Source organism: Haematobia irritans, chromosome 2 (assembly GCF_050003625.1).
Source record: "Haematobia irritans isolate KBUSLIRL chromosome 2, ASM5000362v1, whole genome shotgun sequence".
In the NCBI taxonomy this organism is placed as follows: domain Eukaryota; kingdom Metazoa; phylum Arthropoda; class Insecta; order Diptera; family Muscidae; genus Haematobia; species Haematobia irritans.
This window is the reverse complement of record NC_134398.1, coordinates 217,389,486-217,415,810: the sequence shown is the minus strand read 5'-3', so window position 1 is coordinate 217,415,810 and position 26,325 is coordinate 217,389,486. Positions and strand designations below refer to the sequence as shown.

The 26,325-nt window shown below is 30.5% G+C and overlaps 1 protein-coding gene across 1 annotated transcript in view; it reads right to left on the bottom strand.

The window, feature by feature from the left end:
* Positions 1–4,234: 4,234 nt before the first annotated feature.
* LOC142227099 (protein peste-like) overlaps positions 4,235–26,325 on the bottom strand; it is a 44,699-nt gene continuing 22,608 nt past the window's right edge. Inside the window, exons 2-7 of the mRNA XM_075297438.1 lie at positions 14,572–14,761; positions 12,105–12,410; positions 11,828–12,046; positions 11,464–11,767; positions 5,432–5,708; positions 4,235–5,096 (exon numbers count right to left, since the gene is read on the bottom strand). Coding sequence (XP_075153553.1) covers positions 4,652–5,096; positions 5,432–5,708; positions 11,464–11,767; positions 11,828–12,046; positions 12,105–12,410; positions 14,572–14,718 — 1,698 coding nt within the window. The 5' untranslated portion in view covers positions 14,719–14,761 and the 3' untranslated portion in view covers positions 4,235–4,651. The remainder of the gene's footprint in view (positions 5,097–5,431; positions 5,709–11,463; positions 11,768–11,827; positions 12,047–12,104; positions 12,411–14,571; positions 14,762–26,325) is intronic.

The following is a 26,325-nucleotide window of genomic DNA, read 5'->3' as shown; positions in this document are numbered from 1 at the left end:
TTTCGTGGTTACCTTATTAAAACAGTTCAATATAAAGCAGATAAATTAACTCAATTGATGCGCTGTTTCTTGTTTCTCTAGATTTCGACAAGACTTTACAGGAATAAGTTTGTTTCCATTTATAATTTTGATAATTTGAGGAAAAGTAATCGCGAAAATAAAGTGGTTTCCAACTCGAAAACCGAACATAGTACCCACCTTATCTCCGTAAATAGGGTCTCAAACCCAGGGATGTTAACTTATTTATGCGAAACAATAAACCTGCCTATTTTTCGTGCGAAAAATCCAGGGTTGTATAAATATGTGTTTGAAAATGCTCAAAGCAAAGATTTCGCATTTATTCCGCATTAGCGTTTTTTATATGGAGTATAACAGATTTTCGTGCGAAAACGTGATCTTAGCACTAGACTTAACAGAGCTACATGAATTCAGTGGATTCCCTCACTTTATCCGAATATAATACGACTAATTGGCAACAATTAAAATTATCAATTATTTGCCAGTGCAAAATGACAGTTTCAAAATCAACGTTAACTTCTGTATTGGCAACTCTGCCGATAAGATTTCTCGATAACTATCGAAGAATGTAGAACAATATCGTTTATCGGCCATCAGCAGTTAGTTGACAGTTGACGCTTAAATATTAAAATATATTCGTACTTTCGGTGGGACAAAAAATGGGATAAAAGCTTATAAAACCCGATGCCCAATGTATTTTATAAAATTTTTGCATTCTACCGGCATTTCAGAGTTCTCTTTAATTGGTTTCGATTCTCATTGATGTCGTGAGTATGGAGAAAATTAAATGCTTATTCTTATAAGGTAAGAAACATTACAAATTTTGAGCTAAACATTTTTAAAATATGAAATTGGTAAGTTGAAATGCAAAGTTATCCAATATTGTCCATTGCCTTGTCCTCAGTCTGTTGGAATCTCACTAGCTTTCGAAGGAATTTAGGTATCTGCTTTAAACTTAGCTCAAACTTATCGGAGGGTATTGTAAATGAGACTAATCCGACAATATTAGGTATAGAATATAGAACGATACCTAGATTAGACTTCATTAAAAGTTTATATTGCACTCGATCCGCTTAAAAATCAGTACATGATGTCTGTATGTACCCCATAAGTGACCACAAAAAAAACAGGTTGATATGGGTCAATAATTAGATATCGACCAATTACCATATTTAGAATTTTTTAGCTAGGGGGGCCTATCTACAATACAGTAATATAATATATAATGGAAAATCGTAAATTTTTCTGGAGTGGCTAAGCCATTTCTCCAGAGGCCTTTCTAAGCTCATGTATGTACTCCGATCCTCAGCTTTGAGAACGTATCACGTATATATAGTATAATTGGTCGTTGGGAAATTCTGAGTCGATCCAGTAGTGTAATACTCTGAATCGAATTAGGCATCTGCTTGAAATTTGGCGCAGACTTATAGGAGGGTATTGCAAATGGAACATAACATCAACTGACATTATAATAGGAAAAATTGTACTATGCGGACTTTACTGATTGAAGTAATCCATTAGTTTCCTCTTCAAAATAAGGTTCGATAAGTCAAAAGTTTTTAAGGAAACTGTGGTAGAATTCCATAAACTACAAACTCTTAGCATAAATGACCTTTCATAAATTACTGATGATATTCTCGGTAAAATGTAGCATTCGATATTTTTTAATCCATTTCCAATATTTTACGGTACGCTGTGTAAGGGAAAACACAAATGATAAAGAGAAATGTGATCGAATATACATTGGAACTACGAAGAGAACACTGGAGACAAGAATTGGAGAGCACAAAACGGACATAGAACAAGTATATAGGGCCGTAAGTTCGGCCAGGCCGAATCTTATATACCCTGCACCATGGATTGCATAGAAACTTGTACTAAAGACTGTCATTCACAATCGATTTATGAGTACTGGGGTGCCGTAACACTTGCCGATGGCGAGGTATCTTAAAACTTCTTAACACCGTCTTCTCAATTGTAAGTTAGTCCATACGGGGTATATATTAAACAAAAAAATCCGATTAAATACGTATATAATTCAGTTTGACAACATTTTCTATAGAAATAAAATTTTGACAAAATTTTCTATAGAAATAAAATTTTGACAAAATTTTCTATAGAAATACAATTTTGACAAAATTTTCCATAGAAATACAATTTTGACAAAATTTTCTATAGAAATACAATTTTGACAAAATTTTCTATAGAAATAAAATTTTGAGAAAATTTTCTATAGAGATAAAATTTTGAGAAAATTTTCTATAGAAATAAAATTTTGACACAATTTTCTATAGAAATAAAATTTTGAGAAAATTTTCTATAGAAATAAAATTTTGACAAAATTTTTTATAGAAATAAAATTTTGAAAAAATTTTCTATAGAAATAAAATTTTGAAAAAATTTTCTATAGAAATAAAATTTTGACAAAATTTTCTATAGAAATTAAATTTTGACAAAATTTTCGATAGAAATTAAATTTTGGTAGATTATTTTTTGGGGATCGGCTATATATAACTATAGACCGATATGGACCAATTTTGGCATTGTTGTTATCGGCCATATACTCGCGCACTGTACCAAATTTCACTACGTACTAAATTTCAAGCGGATCGGATGAATTTTGCTCCAAGAGCTCCGGTCAAATCTGGGGATCGGTTTGTATGGGGGCTACATATAATTATGGACCGATATGTACCAATTCCTGCATGGTTGTTAGAGACCATATACTAACACCACGTACCAAATTTCAATCGAATCGGATGAATTTTGCTTCTCTTTGAGACTCCGCAAGCCAAATCTGGGGATCGGTTTATATGGGGGCTATATATAATTATGGACCGATGTGGACCAATTTTTGCATGGTTGTTAGAGACCATATACTAACACAATGTACCAAATCGGATGAATTTTGCTCCTCCATGAGGCTCCGCAAGCCAAATCTGAGCGTCGGTTTTATGGAAATGTTAATGGTGTTGTAAAGAGTAGAAAATTATGTGTTTTTATTTAATAGACGAATTGCCCTGATGAAGACAACAAAAATTGTCGAAACGTTGGGAAAATTCAATAAATAAGTCTTTTTATTTGCGAAAAACAACCTTAGATCTGATAGCTTAATCATATGGGAAATTTTTGAAACTAATAAATGGACCAAAATAATAATCAAAACAAATCAATGATATCCAAAATTTTTTATTCACATTTGTTCGTTATAAAATTTGAAATTTGACAAATTTTGTAAGCTACCGTTTTTTCTACATACTACACTACGTAATAATAAAATTTGACAAAATGGTCATACATAAATATGAATGTATACACTTAATAAAAATACTGAATGAGAATAAAAAAATATATATATTTATATATATATATATATATATATATATATATATATATATATATATATATATATATATATATATATATATATATATATATATATATATATATATATATATATATATATATATATATATATATATATATATATATATATATGTATAACAATTATAATGATAATTAACAATGTACAAAATAAAAATTTAGAGAAATTTTCAATGTAAAATACTCTAAATATTTTTTATATATAATAATAATAATGAAAATAATTCTATATTAATGGTATAGAAAAAAATCAACAGTTAAATATAGGGAGAAATTCGCTAGTTGATATTCAAATTCATTTACAATGGGAGTATTGATAAAATAAAAAAATCTAAAGTTTTTTGTTTTGTCTGAGAATAAAGCGTTAACTGTTTATGTAGGGATAACAATTGGCAAGATCTTAGTCAACAGGTTGTCTATATTTATATTATACAAAGTTCTGGCAATTATTATATGAAGATATGGAAAATAATATACTGATTATTGTTGCTATACAATCAAAAAAAATCATGAAAGTAATATATTATTAAATACAAAAAAATTATTTCAAAAAATTGTATGGGATGAAATTGATCTAAAGCTATTATTTTACGAGAAAAAAATGTATATTCCCATTCAATATACCAAAACAGATTACATATTTCATTTAAACTATCCGCTACAAACAATTATTTGGCACTTTGTTTATTACAAACTAACGATGGTTCTGTTTCATTATCTTAAATTATTCACATCAATGATAAAATAATAAAGGTAGTGTCATTACTACAAAAATTTAACTTCTGCTGGCAACGGAAGTATTCGTAAATTTATATAGTTAAATTCAATAAAATTGACGTTTAGAGGCGATTCGGCATATATTTTATTCAGATGTTCCATTTTTTTTTTTTTTTTTTTGAAAACGTGGCAATACCTTTCTTATTTCATATTGTGCAATATATACCTAGGTAAACATGCTTACTGCCATTTTATGATTTTAGTTTTGTTTTTCTTTAATGGAAGGAATGTTCTATAGTTTGTCAGTCGCAATACTCAAAATTACCCTGTATATTATATCATTGCTGTCATTCCTAATTTGGGATTTTTTTGAGTTCAATCAAGATCAGGTTCTATTTGTTATTTCTTCAGAAAACAAATGCTTTAGTTTTTCAGCAGACTAATTAGCAGTTTCGACCAATAAATTTCCTGAGTATATATTGATGGATCCTTTTGCATTTGAAAGGATTTTGTTTAATGGCTAGTATTTGACTTAATTCTGGATATTTTTGTCATTTAAACTACTACTACCACCAGAATTTAATTTATCAGTTATTACCACAGCCTTTATTGATTTCTCCAAGAGTGGTGAGTGATCTGGCTTACATTCTTCACTTATTTGCTTTGGTATGGCAGGAGACTTTGGAGGAGTATGCAGAGGTTTTAATTCGCATGATGTGGCTTGTTGACCAAATTTACCATTTTCACTATTGTGAAGTGTTATTGAATTGCGATGTCTTCGGCTTAGGCATAAATGCTGTACTGGGAACCATACCAACATTACAATACCAATTGCCAATAGAATGGCTGCGAATATTTGTCCACCCAATAGAACACGTGGTATCATTTTTAAATCCGATGCCAATTCTGGTGTGATTCGTACTCTCTGTTCAAACCAAATCAATGGAAGAAATGTTCGTGGAACATCTTCGTACAAACTGAAATCAAAAAAAAATATATACAATATAATTAATAATTAAAAATAAACGATTAATAATTATAAAAAAAAATTAACTCTTTGCGACAAAATCTGAATTTTTTCATTGTTTTTTATATCGATCAATTTTATCATCATAATTATTATCACTAATTTATTAATTATTATTATTAATTAATTATTCAAAAATAAAAACAAAATTAAGAATTAAAAAATAATTAACTCGTAACGACAAAATCTGAATTTTTTCACTGCTTTTTTTAATCGAATTTCCATCAATTTTATCATCATAATTCTTAATAATAATTTATTTATTGTTTACTAAACATATATTACCTGACTCCTTTAAGTGGTTCCACTAACATATTAACTTGAAAACGAGCAGCAACTTCTAGAGCAACACCTGTTCGCGGTTCTAATATCATATAAAATTCATGTTGATCTTTGTTTGGGTTCAATCCTTCAACCTGATTAACATAATATGGATCAGCTTGATAGAAATGTGGAAAAGACATGAAGACGGGTGTACCGAAACGGCATGATGAAACATTCATAACACCAGATGGAACACATTCACCGCCACAAAAGCATGCATTTTCTGGATATAAAGTCCCTGAAAATATTAAAAAATAAAACAGAGTTAAGTCGTGCCAAATGGAAATCATATAATAAACGCGATCAAAATAATCTTAGGTACATATTTTGTCTTACTGTATGTACCTTTAATATGAATGACAGCAATATTTTTTATACCCTCCACGATAGGATGGGGGTATATTAACTTTGTCATTCCGTTTGTAACATATCGAAATATTGCTCTAAGACCCCATAAAGTATATATATTTATTTCTATTTATTTATTTCATAAAGAGTCAAGTCGCTAGACCATATATGACCCAAAAACTACACAATTCTTTGAATAATTGACTTAATTTATAACATTAAATAGAATAAAAAATATTATAATAAAAAGAATCACCGGCTGCTACTCTATAATCTTGATTAATTGATATTACAAACACATTTACTAAAATAATAGAATATACATAGAATTACAATGATATAAAAAAAATGATATAAAAATTTTTTCTGGGTCGTAATGAAATTCTGAATCCATTTAAGCATTTCCGTCCGTCCGTTCGTCTGTAGAAATCACGCTAACTTCCGAACGAAACAAGCTATCGACTTGAAACTTGGCATAAGTAGTTGTTATTGATGTAGATCGGATGGTATTGCAAATGAGCCCTATCGGACAACTTTTACGTATAGCCCCCATATAAACCGACCCCTAGATTTGGCTTGCGGATCCTCTTGGAGGAGCAAAATTCATCGGATCCGGTTGAAATTTGGTACGTGGTGTACGCATATGGCCTCTAACAACCATGCAAAAATTGGTCCACATCGATCCATAATTATATATAGTCCCCATATAAACTGATCCCCAGATTTGGTTTGCGGAGCCTCAAAGAGAAGCAACTTTCATCCGATCCGGTTGAAATTTGGTACGTGGTGTTAGTATATGGTATCTAACAACCATGCAAAAATTGGTCCATATCGGTCCATAATTATATATAGCCCCCATATAAACCGATCCCCAGATTTGACCTCCGGATCCTGTTGGAGGAGCAAAATTCATCTGATCCGGTTGAAATTTGATACGTGGTGTTAGTATGGGGTCTCTAACAACCATGCAAAACTTGTCCATATCGGTCCATAATTATATATAGCCTCCATATAAACCGATCCCCAGATTTGATCTCCAGAATCTCTTCGAGGAGCAAAATTCATCCGATTCTGTTGAAATTTGGTACATTGCGCTTGTACATGACCGCTAACAGCCATGCAAAAATTGGTTCATATCGGTCTATAGTTATATATAGCCGATTACCAATCACACAAAAAATAGTCCATATCGCCAAAAATAGTCTATCAAAATTTTATTTCTATAGAAAAATTTGTCAAAATCTTATTTCTATAGAAAAATTTGTCAAAATTTTATTACATTAGAAGATTTTGTCAAAATTTTATTTCTATCGAAAAATTCTCAAAATTTTATTTCTATAGTAAATTTTGTCAAAATTTTATTTCTATAGAAAATTTTGTCAAAATTTTATTTCTATAGAAAATTTTGTCAAAATTTTGTTTCTATAGAAAATTTTGTCAAAATTTTATTTCTATAGAAAATTTTGTCAAAATTTTATTTCTATAGAAAATTTTGTCAAAATTTTATTTCTATAGAAAATTTTGTCAAAATTTTATTTCTATAGAAAATTTTGTCAACATTTTATTTCTATAGAAAATTTTGTCTAAATTTTATTTCTATAGAAAATTTTGTCTACATTTTATTTCTATAGAAAATTTTGTCTAAATTTTATTTCTATAGAACATTTGGTCAAAAATTTTTTTTTCTATAGAACATTTTGTCAAAATTTTATTTCTATAGAAAATTTTGTCAAAATTTTGTTTCTATAGAAAATTTTGTCAAAATTTTATTTCTATAGATAATTTTGTCAATATTTTATTTCTATAGAAAATTTTGTCAAAATTTTATTTCTATAGAAAATTTTGTCAAAATTTTATTTCTATAGAAAATTTTGTCAAAATTTTATTTCTATAGAAAATTTTGTCAAAATTTTATTTCTATAGAAAATTTTGTCAAAACTTTATTTCTATAGAAAATTTTGTCAAAACTTTATTTCTATAGAAAATTTTGTCAAAACTTTATTTCTATAGAAAATTTTGTCTAAAATGTATTTCTATATAAAATGTTGTCAAAATTTTATTTCTATAGAAAATGTCAAAATTTTATTTCTATAGAAAATGTTGTCAAAATTTTATTTCTATAGAAAATTTTGTCTAAATTTTATTTCTATAGAAAATTTTGTCTAAATTTTATTTCTATAGAAAATTTTGTCTACATTTTATTTCTAAAGAAATTTTTGTCTAAATTTTATTTCTATAGAAAATTTTGTCAAAATTTTTTTTCTATAGAAAATTTTGTCAAAATTTTATTTCTATAGAAAATTTTGTCAAAATTTTGTTTCTATAGAAAATTTTGTCAAAATGTTATTTCTATAGATAATTTTGTCAATATTTTATTTCTATAGAAAATTTTGTCAAAATTTTATTTCTATAGAAAATTTTGTCAAAATTTTATTTCTATAGAAAATTTTGTCAAAATTTTATTTCTATAGAAAATTTTGTCAAAATTTTATTTCTATAGAAAATTTTGTCAAAATTTTATTTCTATAGAAAATTTTGTCAAAATTTTATTTCTATAGAAAATTTTGTCAAAATTTTATTTCTATAGAAAATTTTGTCAAAATTTTATTTCTATAGAAAATGTTGTCAAAATTTTATTTCTATAGAAAATTTTGTCAAAATTTTATTTCTATAGAAAATTTTGTCAATATTTTATTTCTATAGAAAATTTTGTCAAAATTTTATTTCTATAGAAAATTTTGTCACAATTTTATTTCTATAGAAAATTTTGTCAAAATTTTATTTCTATAGAAAATTTTGTCAAAATTATATTTCTATAGAAAACTTTGTGAAAATTTTGTTTCTATAAATTTTTTTCTTCAAAATTTTATTAGAAAATTTTGTTAAACTTTGATTTCTATAGAAAATTTTATCAAAATTTTATTTCTATAGAAAATTTTATCAAAATTTTATTTCTATAGAAAATGTTATCAACATTTTATTTCTATAGAAAATTTTGTCAAAATTTTATTTCTATAGAAAATTTTATCAAAATTTTATTTCTATAGAAAATTTTGTCAACATTTTATTTCTATAGAAAATTTTGTTAAACTTTCGTTTCTAATGAAAATTTTGTCAAAATTTTATCAAAATTTTATTTCTATAGAAAATTTAATCAAAATTTTATTTCTATAGAAAATTTTGTCAAAATTTTATTTCTATAGAAAATCTTGCAAAATTATATTTCCAAAAAAAATTTGTCAAAATTTTATTTCTATAGAAAATTTTGTCAAAATTTTATTTCTGTCCAATAAATTTGACAAACATTCTTTTCCTCTGTTGGTTAAGCTACTCTTGTAGTTTAGTCAACGAAATGGTTTGTCAAAAAAAGTTAAAATGTGGGAACTATTATTTTTTGAGTTAAGGTGAGTATTAGGTTCGAGTTTAGCTGCTAAAATCGTCATTTTTTCACTAAAGTGAAAACTAAATCAGTAAAAAAGGCATAAAATTATACATATTTGTTGCAGATTTCATTATAACTTGATGGGGAATAGCCCAAAGCAAATTTTCACAAAGTTTGTATTCCTTAAAATGGATTATTAAAGAAAAGTAATCGTGAAAAATTTACGGTTTTAGCGGCTAAATTCGAACTTAATACCCACCTTTACACGACAAAAGTAACATATGCATATGACGCATAAAATTGGCGAACTTTTAACTTTTCAATGCGTCGAGTGCGTTGACAACATTAAAAAAAGTAAACAAATCAAGAAACGAAACAATAAAGATTGAATTACACACCATGTGTCAATCCGTGCGTTGATGGAAGGGTTAATTTTTTTTTTTGTTTGCGGCAGACTATTCGAGCTTGTGATTTCGGACGCATTGTACGCATTGAACGCATTGAACGCATTGAACACATGGTATGTAATTCTACCTTAATAAAAAACAATCTAAAATATGGACGAAGAATTATTGATTGAAGTTAAAAAAATAAAGTCCTATACTTTCAAAGGTGCGTGAAATATAAAAACACAATAAAAAGCGGAGAGGCGAGGAATGTAATCAGCAAATTCAATGATGTTCCGTCGCATGCTGTGTAATTCAATTGAAGAATCGTACTCGTCAACGCATTCGAATACAACATACGAACGCATGACCGCATGGTATGTAATTCCACCTTTAAGGTGGGTATTAAGTTCGAGTTTAACCGATAAAATCGTAATTTTTCACGATTACTTTTCTTTGATAATCCATTTTAAGGAATACAAACTTTGTGAAAATTTTCTTTGGGCAATTCCCCATCAAGTTATAATAGAATTTGCAACAAATATGTATAATTGTATGCCTGTTTTTACTGATTTAGTTTACACTTTAGCGATTTTAGCGGCTAAACTCGAACTTAGTACTCACCTTTGGAAAGAATTTTATAAAATCACTTTTTGACTTTACCAAGACTACCAAATCGGATGAAATTTACTTCTCCAAAGTGCTTCGAAGTCAAATTTGACCCATTTTGCGTGATTATTAGAGAGCATATACTGACGTCACACATTAATTCTAAAGGGTCGGATGAAATTTTCGTGGATTCAAACCCAGTTTTTAGCAAACACCAAAAAATTTTTCAGCGGTGGATCAACTCCTCTCAGTAATGCTGGTCACATTTCGGATTGTTTCAAAGTTTCTTTCAGTGGTTTCTCCGTTCGGACTCGGCTCTAAAATGGAGGTCCCCTCCTCCCGGCTCTCAAAGGAGGAGGTCATTGAGCTTAACATAGAATCGGGCAGCACTCAGTGATAAGAGAGAAGTTCACCACTGTGGTCTCACAATGGACTGAATAGTCTAATTGAGCCTGAAATATCAGACTGCCACTATAGCTGACCTAACCTAAGAAGCTTGGGAAGTAAAATGAGGGGATATGGGCTCGATATGGCCTATTTGCCAATTTTAAAGCCGTTAGCTTTTTTTTCGTTCGAAAATTAGCGTGATTTGAACAGACAGACGGACGTCGCTACATCAACTAAGAATTTCTCCAGGACCCAGAATGAATATACTTTATGGCGTCTGAGATCAATATTTCGAAGCGTTACAAACGGAATGACCCTCCGAGGTTTTAAACATATATGATGTTGCTATTATTAATGCTAAGAAGTCATGTGTTTTGTCTACACACCGTATATGACAATTTTTCTTTTTATAAAATACCAAATTTGGTAAAATAATATAAAATTATGTACTTGCACACCTTTTCAAATGCAAAAGGGCTGATTTGTATGGCAATTCTCATTCTCATTACGTTCGTATAAGGTGTAACCAGAACAAAATGTATGGACATGTTGGGCATTTCTTATGAAAGAATGAACTTTTAAATATGGAACTTTGAAGTTCATTGCTTTCCAATCATATTCACCAATATTAATAAAAAAAATAGACAACGTTTATTCTTCAATTTTATTTTCGGGTTATCATGTTTTTATATAGCAATTAGAAGGTCAAAGATTGAATATTAATTAATTTTGAGGGTTTATTGACTTATTCAATGGTTCCAAACGAATAAGCAGCGTATCCATGGATTGTCACTGAAGATAATTCAAAGAAAGGTGTTTGCACCTTACCCCAAACCTAAAAACAAATCTGAAATGCTGATAAAATTTTTGTGAGAACTTACCATTATCAACTGATCTTGGACCTCCAGTATACTTGTAACCTTTGATACCTTCAATTTCCACTGTCTCTGCATAATCCAATGGTATGGTACGACACATATCAGGACTAAATAACCCAACAATGCTATCTGGTGTTAAATTCGGTGGATAAAACTCGCCTCCGGAACCATTAATCATGCCACAATGCGATTCAAAGAAACCACTGTGTGATTTATAATTCCAATTATGCATTTGACCTAAACGAGATATATCATCGGCTCCAGTAAACACATTAAAGACCCCTGTCAAATCGGCACTTCCATTACGCTGGAATTAAGAAAAAAATCATAAAGCATTTTTCCCATTACCTAAGATATCTCTACTTACCGTATAAAACCATCCAAATTTATCAAATGGCACTTCTACCTTTTTACCAAACATACTTGTCATCGTTCGTGCTGTTGTAATCATATCATCACTATAGCCGGTAAAGAGTAATTCATCGACTGTTTTCGTAACAGTCATTTGTTGATTATATACAGTCAGACCCATATTTACCAGCCGTGTATTCATGGCATCCCAATATTTTGTCTTAGCCCCAGCTGACTATATGTGAATAGTTTGGATTATCAATTGATCCTTAGTTTCGGCACCTCCTACTTACCAATGCTACAGCATTGAGTGTTATAATCTCATCGTCAAGACTTCCATTGCTGCCAGCAGCATCAAAATAGAAATAACTTTTTCTTCTATATGTTACTGAAGAATTTTTATTGTTCCAATCGATATCTACTTTGTCAGGCTTTTCGATAAAGCGATATGGACCACATTGCTCCAGTATTGGTTTTGTTGAGGTATTTGCAAAATCTTCCGAATTTGTCCAATTATATAAGTAGATGTCTAAATTTAAAGCTACCGGTGGATTTTTCCATTTGTCATAAACCATTGAATCAGGTCGAAGGACCATTTGCTGAAAATAGATATTGACAATTAATAGTATATAGGAGTGGTGTATAATGACATTATGATTGCAGAAATTGTAGATCGATACCAATGTGTCTACCTGGTCTAAACTATTCGATAAATATTCTGGCAGATTTGGAATTTAAACCTGCCCTCAAACAGATATGAATTTAAACATAATTTTAGAAGGACAGAGCGAGTCCGAGCTTATGACTTACTAAAACCATGGAAACTATAAAAGACTAGAAAGTATAGAAGTGAACAACGCAAAGAGTTATATTGTCCCATCTATTGTGAATGATTTCGCTATTCTGCCCGCTAATGCTCTGATGCGCTTCACAGACTATCAGTTATTCCGGACGACAGTGCTCGTGTCGAACATATACCATATAAAGGGTGATACGGTCAAAATTTGGTCAATATAAACTTGACGTATTTCTTTCAATTTTGCATTTAAAAAACCTGAACAACCCTCATTTTGAAGGTGTGTGTGTAGAATGTTGCTCCTATTTTGATTTTGGAATTCACTCTTCAGTTGTCAAAATGCCGTCCAAGCAAGAAGAGCAGCGTATCAAAATTTTGTTCGCGCATCGCGAAAATCCGAGCTACTCGCACGCAAAGCTGGCAAAATCGCTAAAAATTGCCAAATCAACCGCTACAAATGTAATTAAAGTGTTTGGGGAACGTTTGTCGACAGCCAGGAAGTTTGGATCGGGAGGAAATCGAAAACCGGAAGCCGCTGAGACGACAAAGAGAGTTGCCGGTAGTTTCAAGCGAAACCCTCTCTCTCCGAGATGCCGCAAATAAGCTGGGTGTATCGTCTACAACCGTGCATCGAGCCAAAAAACGAGCCGGACTATCGACTTCTTGTAGAAGGTAGTGACTCCAAATCGCGACGATGAACAAAATACGACGGCCAAAGCGCGATCCCGGAGGCTGTACACGACGATGCTGACGAAGTTTGACTGCGTGGTAATGGACTACGAAACCTACGTCAAAGCCGATTACAAGCAGCTTCCGGGACAGGAGTTTTATACGGCAAAAGGAAGGGGAAAGGTAGCAGATATTTTCAAGCACATAAAACTGTCAAAGTTCTCAAAGAAATATCTGGTTTGGCAAGCCATCTGTACCTGTGGCAGCATTTTCATAGCTTCCGGGACTGTCATCCAAGAAATTTACGTGAAAGAGTGTTTGAATAAACGTCTGCTGCCTTTCCTGAAGAAACACGGTTGTTCCGTACTGTTTTGGCCGGATTTGGCATCTTGCCATTACGGTAAAAAGGCGATGGAGTGGTACGCCGCCAACAACGTGCAGGTGGTTCCCAAGGACAAGAACCCTTCCAACACGCCAGAGCTCCGCCCAATTGAGAAATACTGGGCTATTGTCAAGCGGAACCTAAAGAAGACCAAAGAACGAGCAGCAGTTCAAGGCAAACTGGCTTTCTGCGGCGAAGAAGATAAACAAGGTGGCTGTACAAAATCTGATGGCAGGTGTCAAGCGTGAGGCCCGGCAATTCGGATTTGGAAAAGCGAAAGCCTAACTGAATAATTTTCCTGAATTTTATACTAATTGAACTTGAAAAAGAAATTTAATTTGATTTTTTAAATAAACGATTTCACCGATTTACACGCGTTTTCCCTTGACCAAATTTTGACCGTATCACCCTTTATTGTGCACATTATAAGTTAAGTCCGAAGACATAATCGATACTGCTGCATGTTTATGGGATCGATAACACATTTACCGATTATTTAGTCATCGTCGGCAAGTGGTATCGATTCGACACACTGTAAGATTCCTTACAAACACCGACATTCTGTCCGGAATAACTGATAGTCTGTAAAGCGCATGACGCTGTAACCGAGTTTTCCTTTCAAGAAGAAAAATCAACGCCTTAGGGATTCAAACCAACTGACGAACCCGCACTATATTATAATTTTTTCGACCCCCCGAGGATAATAAAATTTTGGAAAAAATTTTCTATATTAAAAAAAGTTTTCACAAAATTTTCTATCGAAATTAAATTTTGACAAAATTTTCTATAGAAATAACATTTTGACAAATTTGTACCAGACTTCTACACAGAAGAAGAAATAAAATTATCGTTTATTTCCAATCAATCTCAAGATTTTGGAATTATTTCAGCTTGAAATCAAATGTTCTCTTACCTTATTTAATATGCCATTGAATATTTGTTCCCAGAACATTCCACATAGAATTCCGCATATGCCCAGTATAAAGCCTAATGTGCCTACCAATAGCGCTTGACGACTTGAGGAACTCCATATACGCATATCTCTCGATTTCTGTGGCATTTTGTTTTGAGGTAGTACAGTACAAGGCAGAAAGGAGGAAAATCTGTAAACAAAAAAAAACGAAATATAGTTAAATGATATGTAATAATATTTTTGAATGGTCCTCAAAGTTAACAAAAATGTCCCAGTGTTTACACCGATATTAAAACATATCTGCCATTTGGACTTTGCGGTACCTATTTAACTGATATTTTCTATATAAACAAAATTTTGATCAAATTTTCTATAGAAATAAAATTTTGAAAAAATTTTCTAAAGAAATAAAATGTTGACCGAATTTTGTATAGAAATAACACTTTGACAAAATTTTCTATAGAAATAAAATTTTGACAAAATTTTCTGTAGAAATAAAATTTTGACAAAATTTTCTATAGAAATAAAATTTTGACAAAATTTTCTACGAAAATAAAATTTTGATAAAATTTTCTGTAAAAATAAAATTTTGACAACATTTTCTATAGAAACAATATGTTGACAAAATTCTCTATAGAAATAAAATTTTGACAAAATTTTCTATAGAAATAAAATTTTGACAAAATATTCTATAGAAATAGAATTTTGACAAAATTTTCTATAGAAATACAATTTTGACAAAAGTTTCTATAGAAATAAAATTTTGACAAAAATTTCTATTGAAATAAAATTTTTACAAAATTTTCTATATAAATAAAATTTTGACAAAATTTTCTATAGAAAAAAATTTTGACAAAATTTTCTATAAAAATAAAATTTTGACAAAATTTTCTTTAGAAATAAAATTTTGACAAAAATTTCTATAGAAATAAAATTTTGATCAAATTTTCTATAGAAATAAAATTTTGACAAAATTTTCTATAGAAATAAAATTTTGATAAAAATTTCTATTGAAATAAAATTTTTACAAAATTTTCTATATAAATAAAATTTTGACAAAATTTTCTATAGAAATAAAATTTTGACAATATATTCGATAGAAATAAAATGTTGACAAAACTTTCTATAGAAATAAAATTTTGACAAAATTTTCTATAAAAATAAAATTTTTACAACATTTTCTATAGAAATAAAATTTTGACAAAATTCTCTATGGAAATAAAATTTTGACAAAATTTTCTATAGAAATAAAATTTTGACAAAATATTCTATAGAAATAGAATTTTGACAAAATTTTCTATAAAAATAAAATTTTGACAAAATTTTCTTTAGAAATAAAATTTTGACAAAAATTTCTATAGAAATAAAATTTTGATCAAATTTTCTATAGAAATAAAATTTTGACAAAATTTTCTATAGAAATAAAATTTTGACAAAAATTTCTATTGAAATAAAATTTTTACAAAATTTTCTATATAAATAAAATTTTGACAAAAATTTCTATAGAAATAAAATTTTGACAAAGTATTCGATAGAAATAAAATTTTGACAAAATTTTCTACGGCAGTAAAATGTTGACAAAATTTTCTATAGAAATAAAATTTTGGCAATATATTCGATAGAAATAAAATGTTGACAAAATTTTCTATAGAAATAAAATGTTGACAAAATTTTCTATAAAAATAAAATTTTTACAACATTTTCTATAGAAATAAAATTTTGACAAAATTCTCTATAGAAATAAAATTTTGACAAAATATTCGATAGAAATAGAATTTTAACAAAATTTTCTATAGAAATAAAATTTTGACAAAATTTTCTATAGAAATAAAATTTTGACAAAATTTTCTATAGAAATAAAATTTTGACAAAATTTTCTAGAGAAATAAAATTTTGACAAAATTTTCTATAGAAATAAAATTTTAACAAAATTTTCTATAGAAATAAAATTTTAACAAAATTTTGTATAGAAATAAAATTTTGACAAAATTTTCTATAGATATAAAATTTTGACAAAAATTTCTATAGAAATAAAATTTTGACAAAATTTTCTATAAAAATAATATTTTGACAAAATATTCTATAGAAATAAAACTTTGACAAAAATTTCTATAGAAATAAAATTTTGACAAAATTTTCTATAGAAATAAGATTTTGACATAAATTTCTATTGAAATAAAATTTTTACAAAATTTTCTATAGAAATAAAATTTTGACAAAATTTTCTATAAAAATAAAATTTTGACAAAATTTTCTATAAAAATAAAATTTTGACAAAATTTTCTTTAGAAATAAAATTTTGACAAAAATTTCTAAAAATTTTCTATAGAAATAAAATTTTGAAAAAAATTTCTATAGAAATGAAATTTTGACAAAATGTTTCTATAGAAATAAAATGTTGACAAAATTATCTATAGAAATAAAATTTTGACAAAATTTTCTATAGAAATAAAATTTTGACAAAAATGTCTATGGAAATAAAATGTTGGCAAAATTTTCTATAGAAATAAAATTTTGACAAAATTTTCTATAGAAATAAAATTTTTACATAATTTTCTATAGAAATAAAATTTTGACATAATTTTCTATAGAAATAAAATTTTGACAAAATTTTCTATAGAAATACAATTTTGACAAAATTTTCTATAGAAATAAAATTTTGACAAAATTTTCTATAGAAATAAAATTTTGACAAAATAAAAAAAAATAAAATTTTGACAAAATTTTCTATAGAAATAAAATTTTTCCAAAATATTCGATAGAAATTTGGTTCATAATTTTTGGCTCGGGTGGCAACCGTATATAATATAGTTTTTACATCGAAACATGAAAAACAGCCTTTTTCGTCCGTGTAAAAAAAAAAATTGAAACGCACACTTTCAGAAAAAAGTTAACTTGGGTCCAAAGATTTTGACCTTCCCTTAAGGATTTTGGTATTGATTCCGAGCCAAAGATGCGGCTTCATTAAAATAAAGACATTTTTAGCGCTTTTTTAGGCTTTAAATCTAGGATCAAGCAAATTAAAATTAGGATACGGATCTCATTTATAAAATTCTCATTCTCTTCTCGCCGTATATTAATTAAGCTATTCACAGACAAACAAATGCCACTTTAAAAATCCAATTTATAACGGATACTTCAAAGTAAAAAATGTTTTCTTTATTCCAAAAAAAAACTTTAAATCCTCAAAATAAGTATTAGCCTATATTTGAAACGTTTTTATCTTAAAAATAAAGTTTCAATGTATCAGTTCATTTAAGGACAAATCAAAAATGTGTTTCTTTACTTTAAGGAAACTTTGCGTTAGTTCAAAAACATGCAATTTTAACGGAGGGACGCAAATTTACAAAATTTTTGTCCTAAATTAAATTAAAAAAAATTTGAAGCAAAGATTATAAACTTTATTTTAATTAGAATGTCACTATTTTAAAGAAATTTCTCCGCAATATTTTGTCAATTGCACATCCTAAAATTTAGGCTGCGTAATCTTTAATATCAGGTAAATGTTTGTTTTTTCAGTGCAGTCATAAACAATTTTGACAAAATATGTATGGTTTTAATGTATTATTTACTTGAGTAAGTAATTACTTACTTGAGTAAGTAATTTCTTCTCTACTGATATCGCCCCTTTTAAAAGAATGAAAATTAAATGTTTATAAAGTGTTTATTTCAGTATTTGAAATAAATTTCACAATATTCAATAATATTAACGAAACGTATTATAGATTTATTTTATGGTCTACTGACTAGCAGCTTACAATCTCATATTCCGTGAAAATATTAATGAAAAACTCTGTATTATAATTAATTCAGTATTTAATTTTAATGTTTATTATTTAATATCTCGCTACAATACAACAACAACAACAAGAAATCAGTATAGAATTATATCGATTGTAGTAAACTAGTAAACAAGCAAGCTCATACGTAATAAATAGATCGCTGATTAATTCAGCTTTTCCTCTATCTACAAACCGTTTTCACAGTCACAAGAAATGCAGTTACATGGAAATTACTTTCTCTATTTCCGTATTACAAAGATTTATAATCTTTTTTTTATTTAAATTAAGCCCTTGGTAAATAATTATTCATGTACTAATTGCTTTGTTTAGACTCTTCAAGTGACATATGAATTTTAGGTAACATCATGTGGAACAAATGATCGTAGCATTATTTTATCCAGAGTAGAATTGCTTTGTCATGCTAAATTTTTATTTTTACTAGATAGTAGTTTTATGGCGACAATGAATTGAAAATGATTTCTAATAATTATTGCAAATTTGTTCGAGAAAAGAAAAACAATTCAAAGTAAGAATCATTTAGAATTTTTACTGTAATGGAATTGTACAAGGAAATGACTAACATAAATGACGTGAAGCTAAATCGACGTTTATAAAGGGTGATACGGTCAAATTTGGCCAATATAAACTTGACGTATTTCTTTCAATTTTGCATTTAAAAACCTGAACACCCCTCATTTTGAAGGTGTGTGTAGAATGTTGCTCTTATTTTGATTTTGGAATTCACTCTTCAGTTGTCAAAATGCCGTCCAAGCAAGAAGAGCAGCGTATCAAAATTTTGCTCGCGCATCGCGAAAATCCGAGCTACTCGCACGTAAAGTTGGCAAAATCGCTAAAAGTTGCCAAATCAACCGTTACAAATGTAATTAAAGTGTTTGGGGAACGTTTGTCGGCAGCCAGGAAGTCTGGATCGGTGAGAAATCGAAAACCGGAAGCCGCTGAAACGACAAAGAGAGTTTCCGGTAGTTTCAAGCGAAACCCTAACCTCTCTCTCCGAGATGCCGCAAATAAGCTGGGTGTATCGTCTACAACCGTGCATCGACCCAAAAAACGAGCCGGACTATCGACTTACAAGAAGGTAGTGACTCCAAATCGCGATGATAAACAAAATACGACGGCCAAAGTGCGATCCCGGAGGCTGTACACGACGATGCTAACGAAGTTTGACTGCGTTGTAATGGACGACGAAACCTACGTCAAAGCCTTACTACAAGCAGCTTCCGGGACACGAGTTTTATACGGCAAAAGGAAGGGGAAGGGTAGCAGATATTTTCAAGCACATAAAACTGTCAAAGTTCGCAAAGAAATAACTGGTTTGGCAAGCCATCTGTACCTGTGGCTTGAAAAGCAGCATTTTCATAGCTTCCGGGACTGTCAACCAAGAAATTTACGTGAAAGAGTGTTTGAATAAACGTCTGCTGCCCTTCCTGAAGAAACACGGTACGCCGCGAACAACGTGCAGGTGGTTCCCAAGGACAAGAACCCTCCCAACACGCCAGAGCTCCGCCCAATTGAGAAATACTGGGCTATTGTCAAGCGGAACCTAAAGAAGACCAAAAAACTGCTAAGGACGAGCAGCAGTCCAAGGCAAACTGGCTTTCTGCGGCGAAGAAAGTGGACAAGGTGGCTGTACAAAATCTGATGGCAGGTGTCAAGCGTGAGGCCCGGCAATTCGGATTTTGAAAAGCGAAAGCCTAACTGAATATTTTTCCTGAATTTTATACTAATTTAACTTGAAAAAGAAATTTAATTTGATTTTTTAAATAAACGATTTCACCGATTTACACGCGTTTTCCCTTGACCAAATTTTGATCGTATCACCCTTTACACTCAAAAAACAGTGACCCTACCAGGAAGGAAAGTTTTGGCTAATTTTAGAAAATTTTAACTAAACTGTAGTATAACAGGTTGGCTGATAAGTCCCCGATCTGACACATAGATGGCGTCGCTAGTATTAATTAATTATTATTTTTATATAGTACCAACCTTCAAATGATTGGTGTCAAAATTTGACGTCTGTAAGTCAATAAGTTTGTGAGATAGAGCGTCTTTTGTGAAGCAACTTTTGTTATTGTGAAAAAGTGGAAAAAGGAATTTCGGGTTTTGATAAAATACTGTTGTCTGAAGGGGAAAAATACAGTGGAAGCAAAAACTTGGCTTGATAATGAGTTTCCGGACTCTGTCCCAGGGAAATCAACAATAATTGATTGGTATGCAAAATTCAAGCGTGGTGAAATGAGCACGGAGGACGGTGAACGCAGTGAACGCCCGAAAGAGGTGGTTACCGAGGAAAACATCAAAAAATCCACAAAATGATTTTGAATGACCGTAAAATGAAGTTGATCGAGATAGCAGAGGCATTAAAGATATCAAAGGAACGTGTTGGTCATATCATTCATCAATATTTGGAGATGCGGAAGCTCTGTGCAAAATGGGTGCCGCGCGAGCTCACATTTGACCAAAAACAACAACGTGTTGATGATTCTGAGCGGTGTTTGCAGCTGTTAACTCGTAATACACCCGAGTTTTTCAGTCGACATTTGACAATGGATGAAACATGGCTCCATCCAGTGTTGCCAACTCCCCAAGGCCAAAAAGCACCAAAAATATATTATAAATTCTAACATACCACCTTCCACCACAAAATTAAATGCTCTACTAAATTTACTAAAATTAAAGGCTCTACTAAACAAAAAAAAAACTTCCGAAGATGTATTATAGAACTTTTGTGAATTGAATTTTAAGAAGTTAAGGTGGGTATTAAGATCGAGTTTAGCTGCTACAATAGTCATTTTTGCACAATTACAACTTCTTTAATAATTCATTTTAAGGAATATAAACTTTGTGAAAATTTGCTTTTGGCTATTCCCCATCAAGTTATAATAAAATTTGCAGCAAATATGCATAATTTTATGCCTTTTTTACTGATATAGTTTTCACTTTAGCGGCAAAACTCGAACTTAGTACTCACCATTATGAACCGTTATTCAAGTATACACTTTGATCAGTTTTAATGCTTTCGTCCAATTCATTTTGATCAGTGAACATCACTGATCAAAATATTTATGTATGGAAGGAATCTATTGCTTATTTCAGTTTTGCGTGCTTTTGTGAATTTAATACAAACGTTTTTAATGACATCTTTACCAAATTCAAAAATTCGACACTCATCGCTCGACTTTCCTACAGAATACCCTAAATAACAATATTAATTAAAAAATAATCAATACCAACTTCATAACAATCAAATTCTATATTTGGAAATAAATTTGAGTTTCTTCGGCTCTTGAAAGTCTAATCAAAATTTTTGTATCAATTAAACTTAATACTGTTCAAAATAAAAAAAGCACCAAAAGCACTAAATGAAAATGCCAGAAAGCACCAAGTTGGTGCTTTTTTTGAAAAGGCACCAAAAAGGCAATTTGGTGCTTTTTAGAAATCAAAAAGCACTAAATTTGGTGCTAAAAGCACCAAATTGGCAACACTGGCTCCATCACTACACTCCTGAGTCCAATCGACAGTCGGCTGAGTGGACACCGACCGAAGCGTGGAAAGACTCGAAAGTCCGCTGGCAATGTAATGGCCTCTGTTTTTTGGGATGCGCATGGAATGATTTTTATCGATTATCTTGAGAAGGGAAAACCCATCAACAGTGACCATTATATAGCGTTATTGGAGCGTTTGAAGATCGAAATCGCGGCAAAACGGCCCCATATGAAGAAGAAAAAAGTGTTGTTTCACCAAGACAACGCACCGTGCCACAAGTCTTTGAGAACGATGGCAAAAATGCATGAATTGGGCTTTGAATTGCTTCCCCCACCCACCGTATTCTCCAGATCTGGCCACCAGCGACTTTTTCTTGTTCTTAGACCTCAAAAGGATGCTCGCAGGGAAAAAATTTGGCTGCAATGAAGAGGTGATCGCCGAAACTGAGGCCTATTTTGAGGCAAAACCGAAGGAGTACTACCAAAATGGTATCAAAAAATTGGAAGGTCGTTATAATCGTTGTATCGCTCTTGAATGGAACTATGTTGAATAATAAAAACGAATCTTGACAAAAATAATATGTTTTTCTTTGTTAGACCGGGGACTTATCAGCCAACCTGTTACCTGTTTAAAATATAGGGTTTTTATGACGATAATGAATTGATCACAACTTTGGGGAAATACTTCCTAAAACGATTCTTAATTATTATTGTACCTCGATTAAAAATAAAAAATTATTTGTAATTAAAAATATTAAATAGTTTTATTCGACTTTAATTTATATAACGAAATGACTAACTAATGACCAATACATTGTATTGTGTATTTTGCTAATGAGTTCACATTGCACATATACATTTGGATATAGATATGTTAATAGATTAGGTTTTAGGCTTTCCCAGAAAAAGGGAATGATGATTATAGTTTTTTTTTTTTTTTTTAACTAATATTATCTGATGGGGAAAAAGGCAAAAAACTACTTAGCCTTAAACAAAATATATATGTATTTGAAAAATGTTAAAAAGGGGTAACATTTATTTCGTCCGTTTGAATGTATATCTCAGCAATTAGCCACGTGGTCAGGCAAAACCAATGCCTAGTAGTGAGTTAAAAAAAAATTGGCAATCTATTTCTCGCCAATGAATTAAAATAGATTTTAATTTGGCCATAGCTTATCAATTTTTTAATTCAGCACTGGGCATTGTTGTTGCCTGGCACGTGAACATTCTTTTATCTTCAAATAACTCAACAAATAACAAGATATTACATGTTTTTTATTAACTCCAATATTAAATATTGAAAAATCATTCTATATTGACATCAAAAACATTCGGAAACTAGAAAAGAGGAAATTTTTACTAACAAACAGGCTTCCGATGCCACCTATCGCTTTGTTTGTATCCACATACTTAATATGCACATAAAAAAATGTTCTGATTCAATCACGAAATTAATTGGTCCAATTAATTTTTTAATTGAAATTGCTTCGATTTCAATCGATTGTTTATTGGTGATATATATATATATATATATATTTTTTTTTTGCTGTGTGCCAATTGTTTGTGTTTTTCTAGAATAATATAAATTGTTTTAACTGTTTTTTTTATGGAAAGTATAAAGCTACTTGAAATTTTGATAAGGTTATATCAACAAATACTATTATTAGCTGATGGACAAATGCAAAGAAAGTCACTGAACTTTGTTTGTGAAACATTAGCTCTCATTTTCGGAGGTAAACTACTTAACCTTTAAAAGATATGGGGAATTTTGCGCCGAAATTAGGTCAATGTTATAAAACTAGAAATAGAAAACGTGGAAAGTTAAAAAAAAATAACGAATCACTTCCGAAGTTTCCAGTCCTCCCTATTTAGTAGTATTTATTAACGACTATAGAGAGATTGGAATCTGAGGTTTTTCGCAACATATGCGATACTACTACTACACTGAAAAAAAAGCATGCCCGGTTCCAAAGATTTTGTCTTTACTTTAAAAAACTTGGTATTGATTCCGAGCCAAAGAAGCGGAGAATACAAGTAAGGATAATTTAAAGACACAATTCTCTTTTAAATTTGGGTTTTGTGTACTTGCTTCTAGGAAGCAAATTTAAAGTTTTCGCTTTCTCAGCTTTTTTTCTTCATATGCTATCAAAGTCCTTTAAAACCGAGTTAACGACAACTTTATTTTCCAAATTAAGACTCAACTTCCAATAGAAATTATGCTATGTTCTAAGTGAAAAACTTCTTTAAAATAAAGTTTTGAAAAACATGTCCTATATTTGAACGATTTTTTGCTTTGTGGTCAAGATGCAAAAAGACAACAAATTTAAAAACAATTTCATTAAATTTAAAGAATTTTTCTGAATTATTAAAGTCAATTTGACCCAAACATTTTTTCTTTCATGTTATGATACCCATTTTTAAGTGAAATCACTTAATTATAAGGACAATAATATTTCATTGAAAAGTTTATTGACTTTTGGACAAAGAAAAAAGCTTTATATTAGAGAAATGCGTCTTCTATGCTAAGCAAAATTTGCATTCGTATTTTAAAGACATGAAATCTTTGACCTCACGACAATATTTTTTTCAGTGTAGTTTCACATCTTTGCAATAAGCTTCTCGGCACAAATTTCCTCTTTTCTTTTTTCTTGTTTCCGATTGTCAATATAGCTCGATTTTTCAATATTTAATAAAAACAGAAATGTCTGATATTAGGAGCTATAGTTGATTCTGAACCTACAGAGCTGGTATGCTACTAATATTGAGTCCATTATTAAAACAATGAAATCGCTCATTTAGTGTAATAAAGCCAAATTTAGTGTAATAAAGCCCGGTCTAACAAAGAAAAACATATTTTTTGTCAAATTTCGTTTTTATTATTCAACATAGTTCCCTGCAAGAGCGATACAACGATTATAACGACCTTCCAATTTTTTGATACCATTTTGGTAGTACTCCTTCGGTTTTGCCTCAAAATAGGCCTCAGTTTCGGCGATCACCTCTTCATTGCAGCCAATTTTTTTCCCTGCGAGCATCCTTTTGAGGTCTGAGAACAAGAAAAAGTCGCTGGGGGCCAGATCTGGAATATACGGTGGGTGGGGAAGCACTTCGAAGCCCGATTCATGAATTTTTGCCATCGTTCTCAATGACTTGTGGCTCGGTGCGTTGTCTTGGTGGAACAACACATTTTTCTTCTTCATATGGGGCCGTTTTGCCGCGATTTCGACCTTCAAACGCTCCAATAACGCCATATAATAGTCACTGTTGATGGTTTTTCCCTTCTCAAGATAATCGATAAAAATTATTCCATGTGCATCCCAAAAAACAGAGACCATTACTTTGCCAGCGGACTTTTGAGTCTTGGTACTATATAAAAATAATATGCATTTAATACTAGCGACGCCATCTATGTGTCAGACCGGGGACTTATCAGCCAACCTGTTAAATATAACCATAGCGATAGGCGAAACAATTTTTCCCCCACCACAAATACAATAAGCTTGTTGACAAATATTTCCTTTTGTCATGTTTCCGAGTGTCTTTGATAATCGATGGCAACACTATACCATTTTCCGCCAACGAATTAGAATAGATTTTAATTTGGCGACACGCCGCTAGCCGTCACGGTATTCCGTCGCGGATTTTGGTCTTCCCACGTAAAGCGGACCTTACACGGTCGGATGAACACTAGGACAGAGGTTCGCCTATTTGTTGTGTGTTCGTTCAAGTTTTTCCCTCACACTGCACGAACAATTATAATAACAACATGAAGAAATAAGAAGAAGCATAAACACAAACAATGATGATGGACGAAAAGTTAGGTGTAAAGCCATTTTTTAGTAAAAATGGAAGAAACAATAAAAATTCCAAGCTGGTTTAGCGATCCCTCATTAATTTCATTGCAGAAATGCTTGTTTTAATTATGAAAATAAATTTGTTTTTGCTAATGTCTGGCGAACATCCCCTTACACGTGAAGATTTGTGCCTCCCAACCGGAAAAAATCAAAGTTGTTTTGATTTTATGCCAACACGTCTCCGCAACACGCGAACATGACCATATACTAGCGGATTTGTCGCCGCAACGTGTTGTGTCGCAGGGTTTATCCGACCGTATAAGGTGCCCTTAAACAGGTGTTCGCCTACCGCCTATCGCTATGGTTATATTTACACACTTACACACATAATAATAAGAAGAACATAACCGATGTCATATACACTGACCTATCCTAGTTTCCTTTTTATTTGAACATGACACCCTTTATATAAGAATGAATTATGTCAACTGTCAATTGAGAGGAGAGTTCATACCAAAAGTGTACTTTTCACCGGATCGACAAGTATATGTGTGTTGCTCAAAACTAGGTTGACGTCAACAATTTTCCATGTACAATAACCTGGAGAGATTAGACACAAAAGTTAAAATTTCGTTGGTTTCAAGTTGACCGGTTAAAATTGAATGGATATGCTTG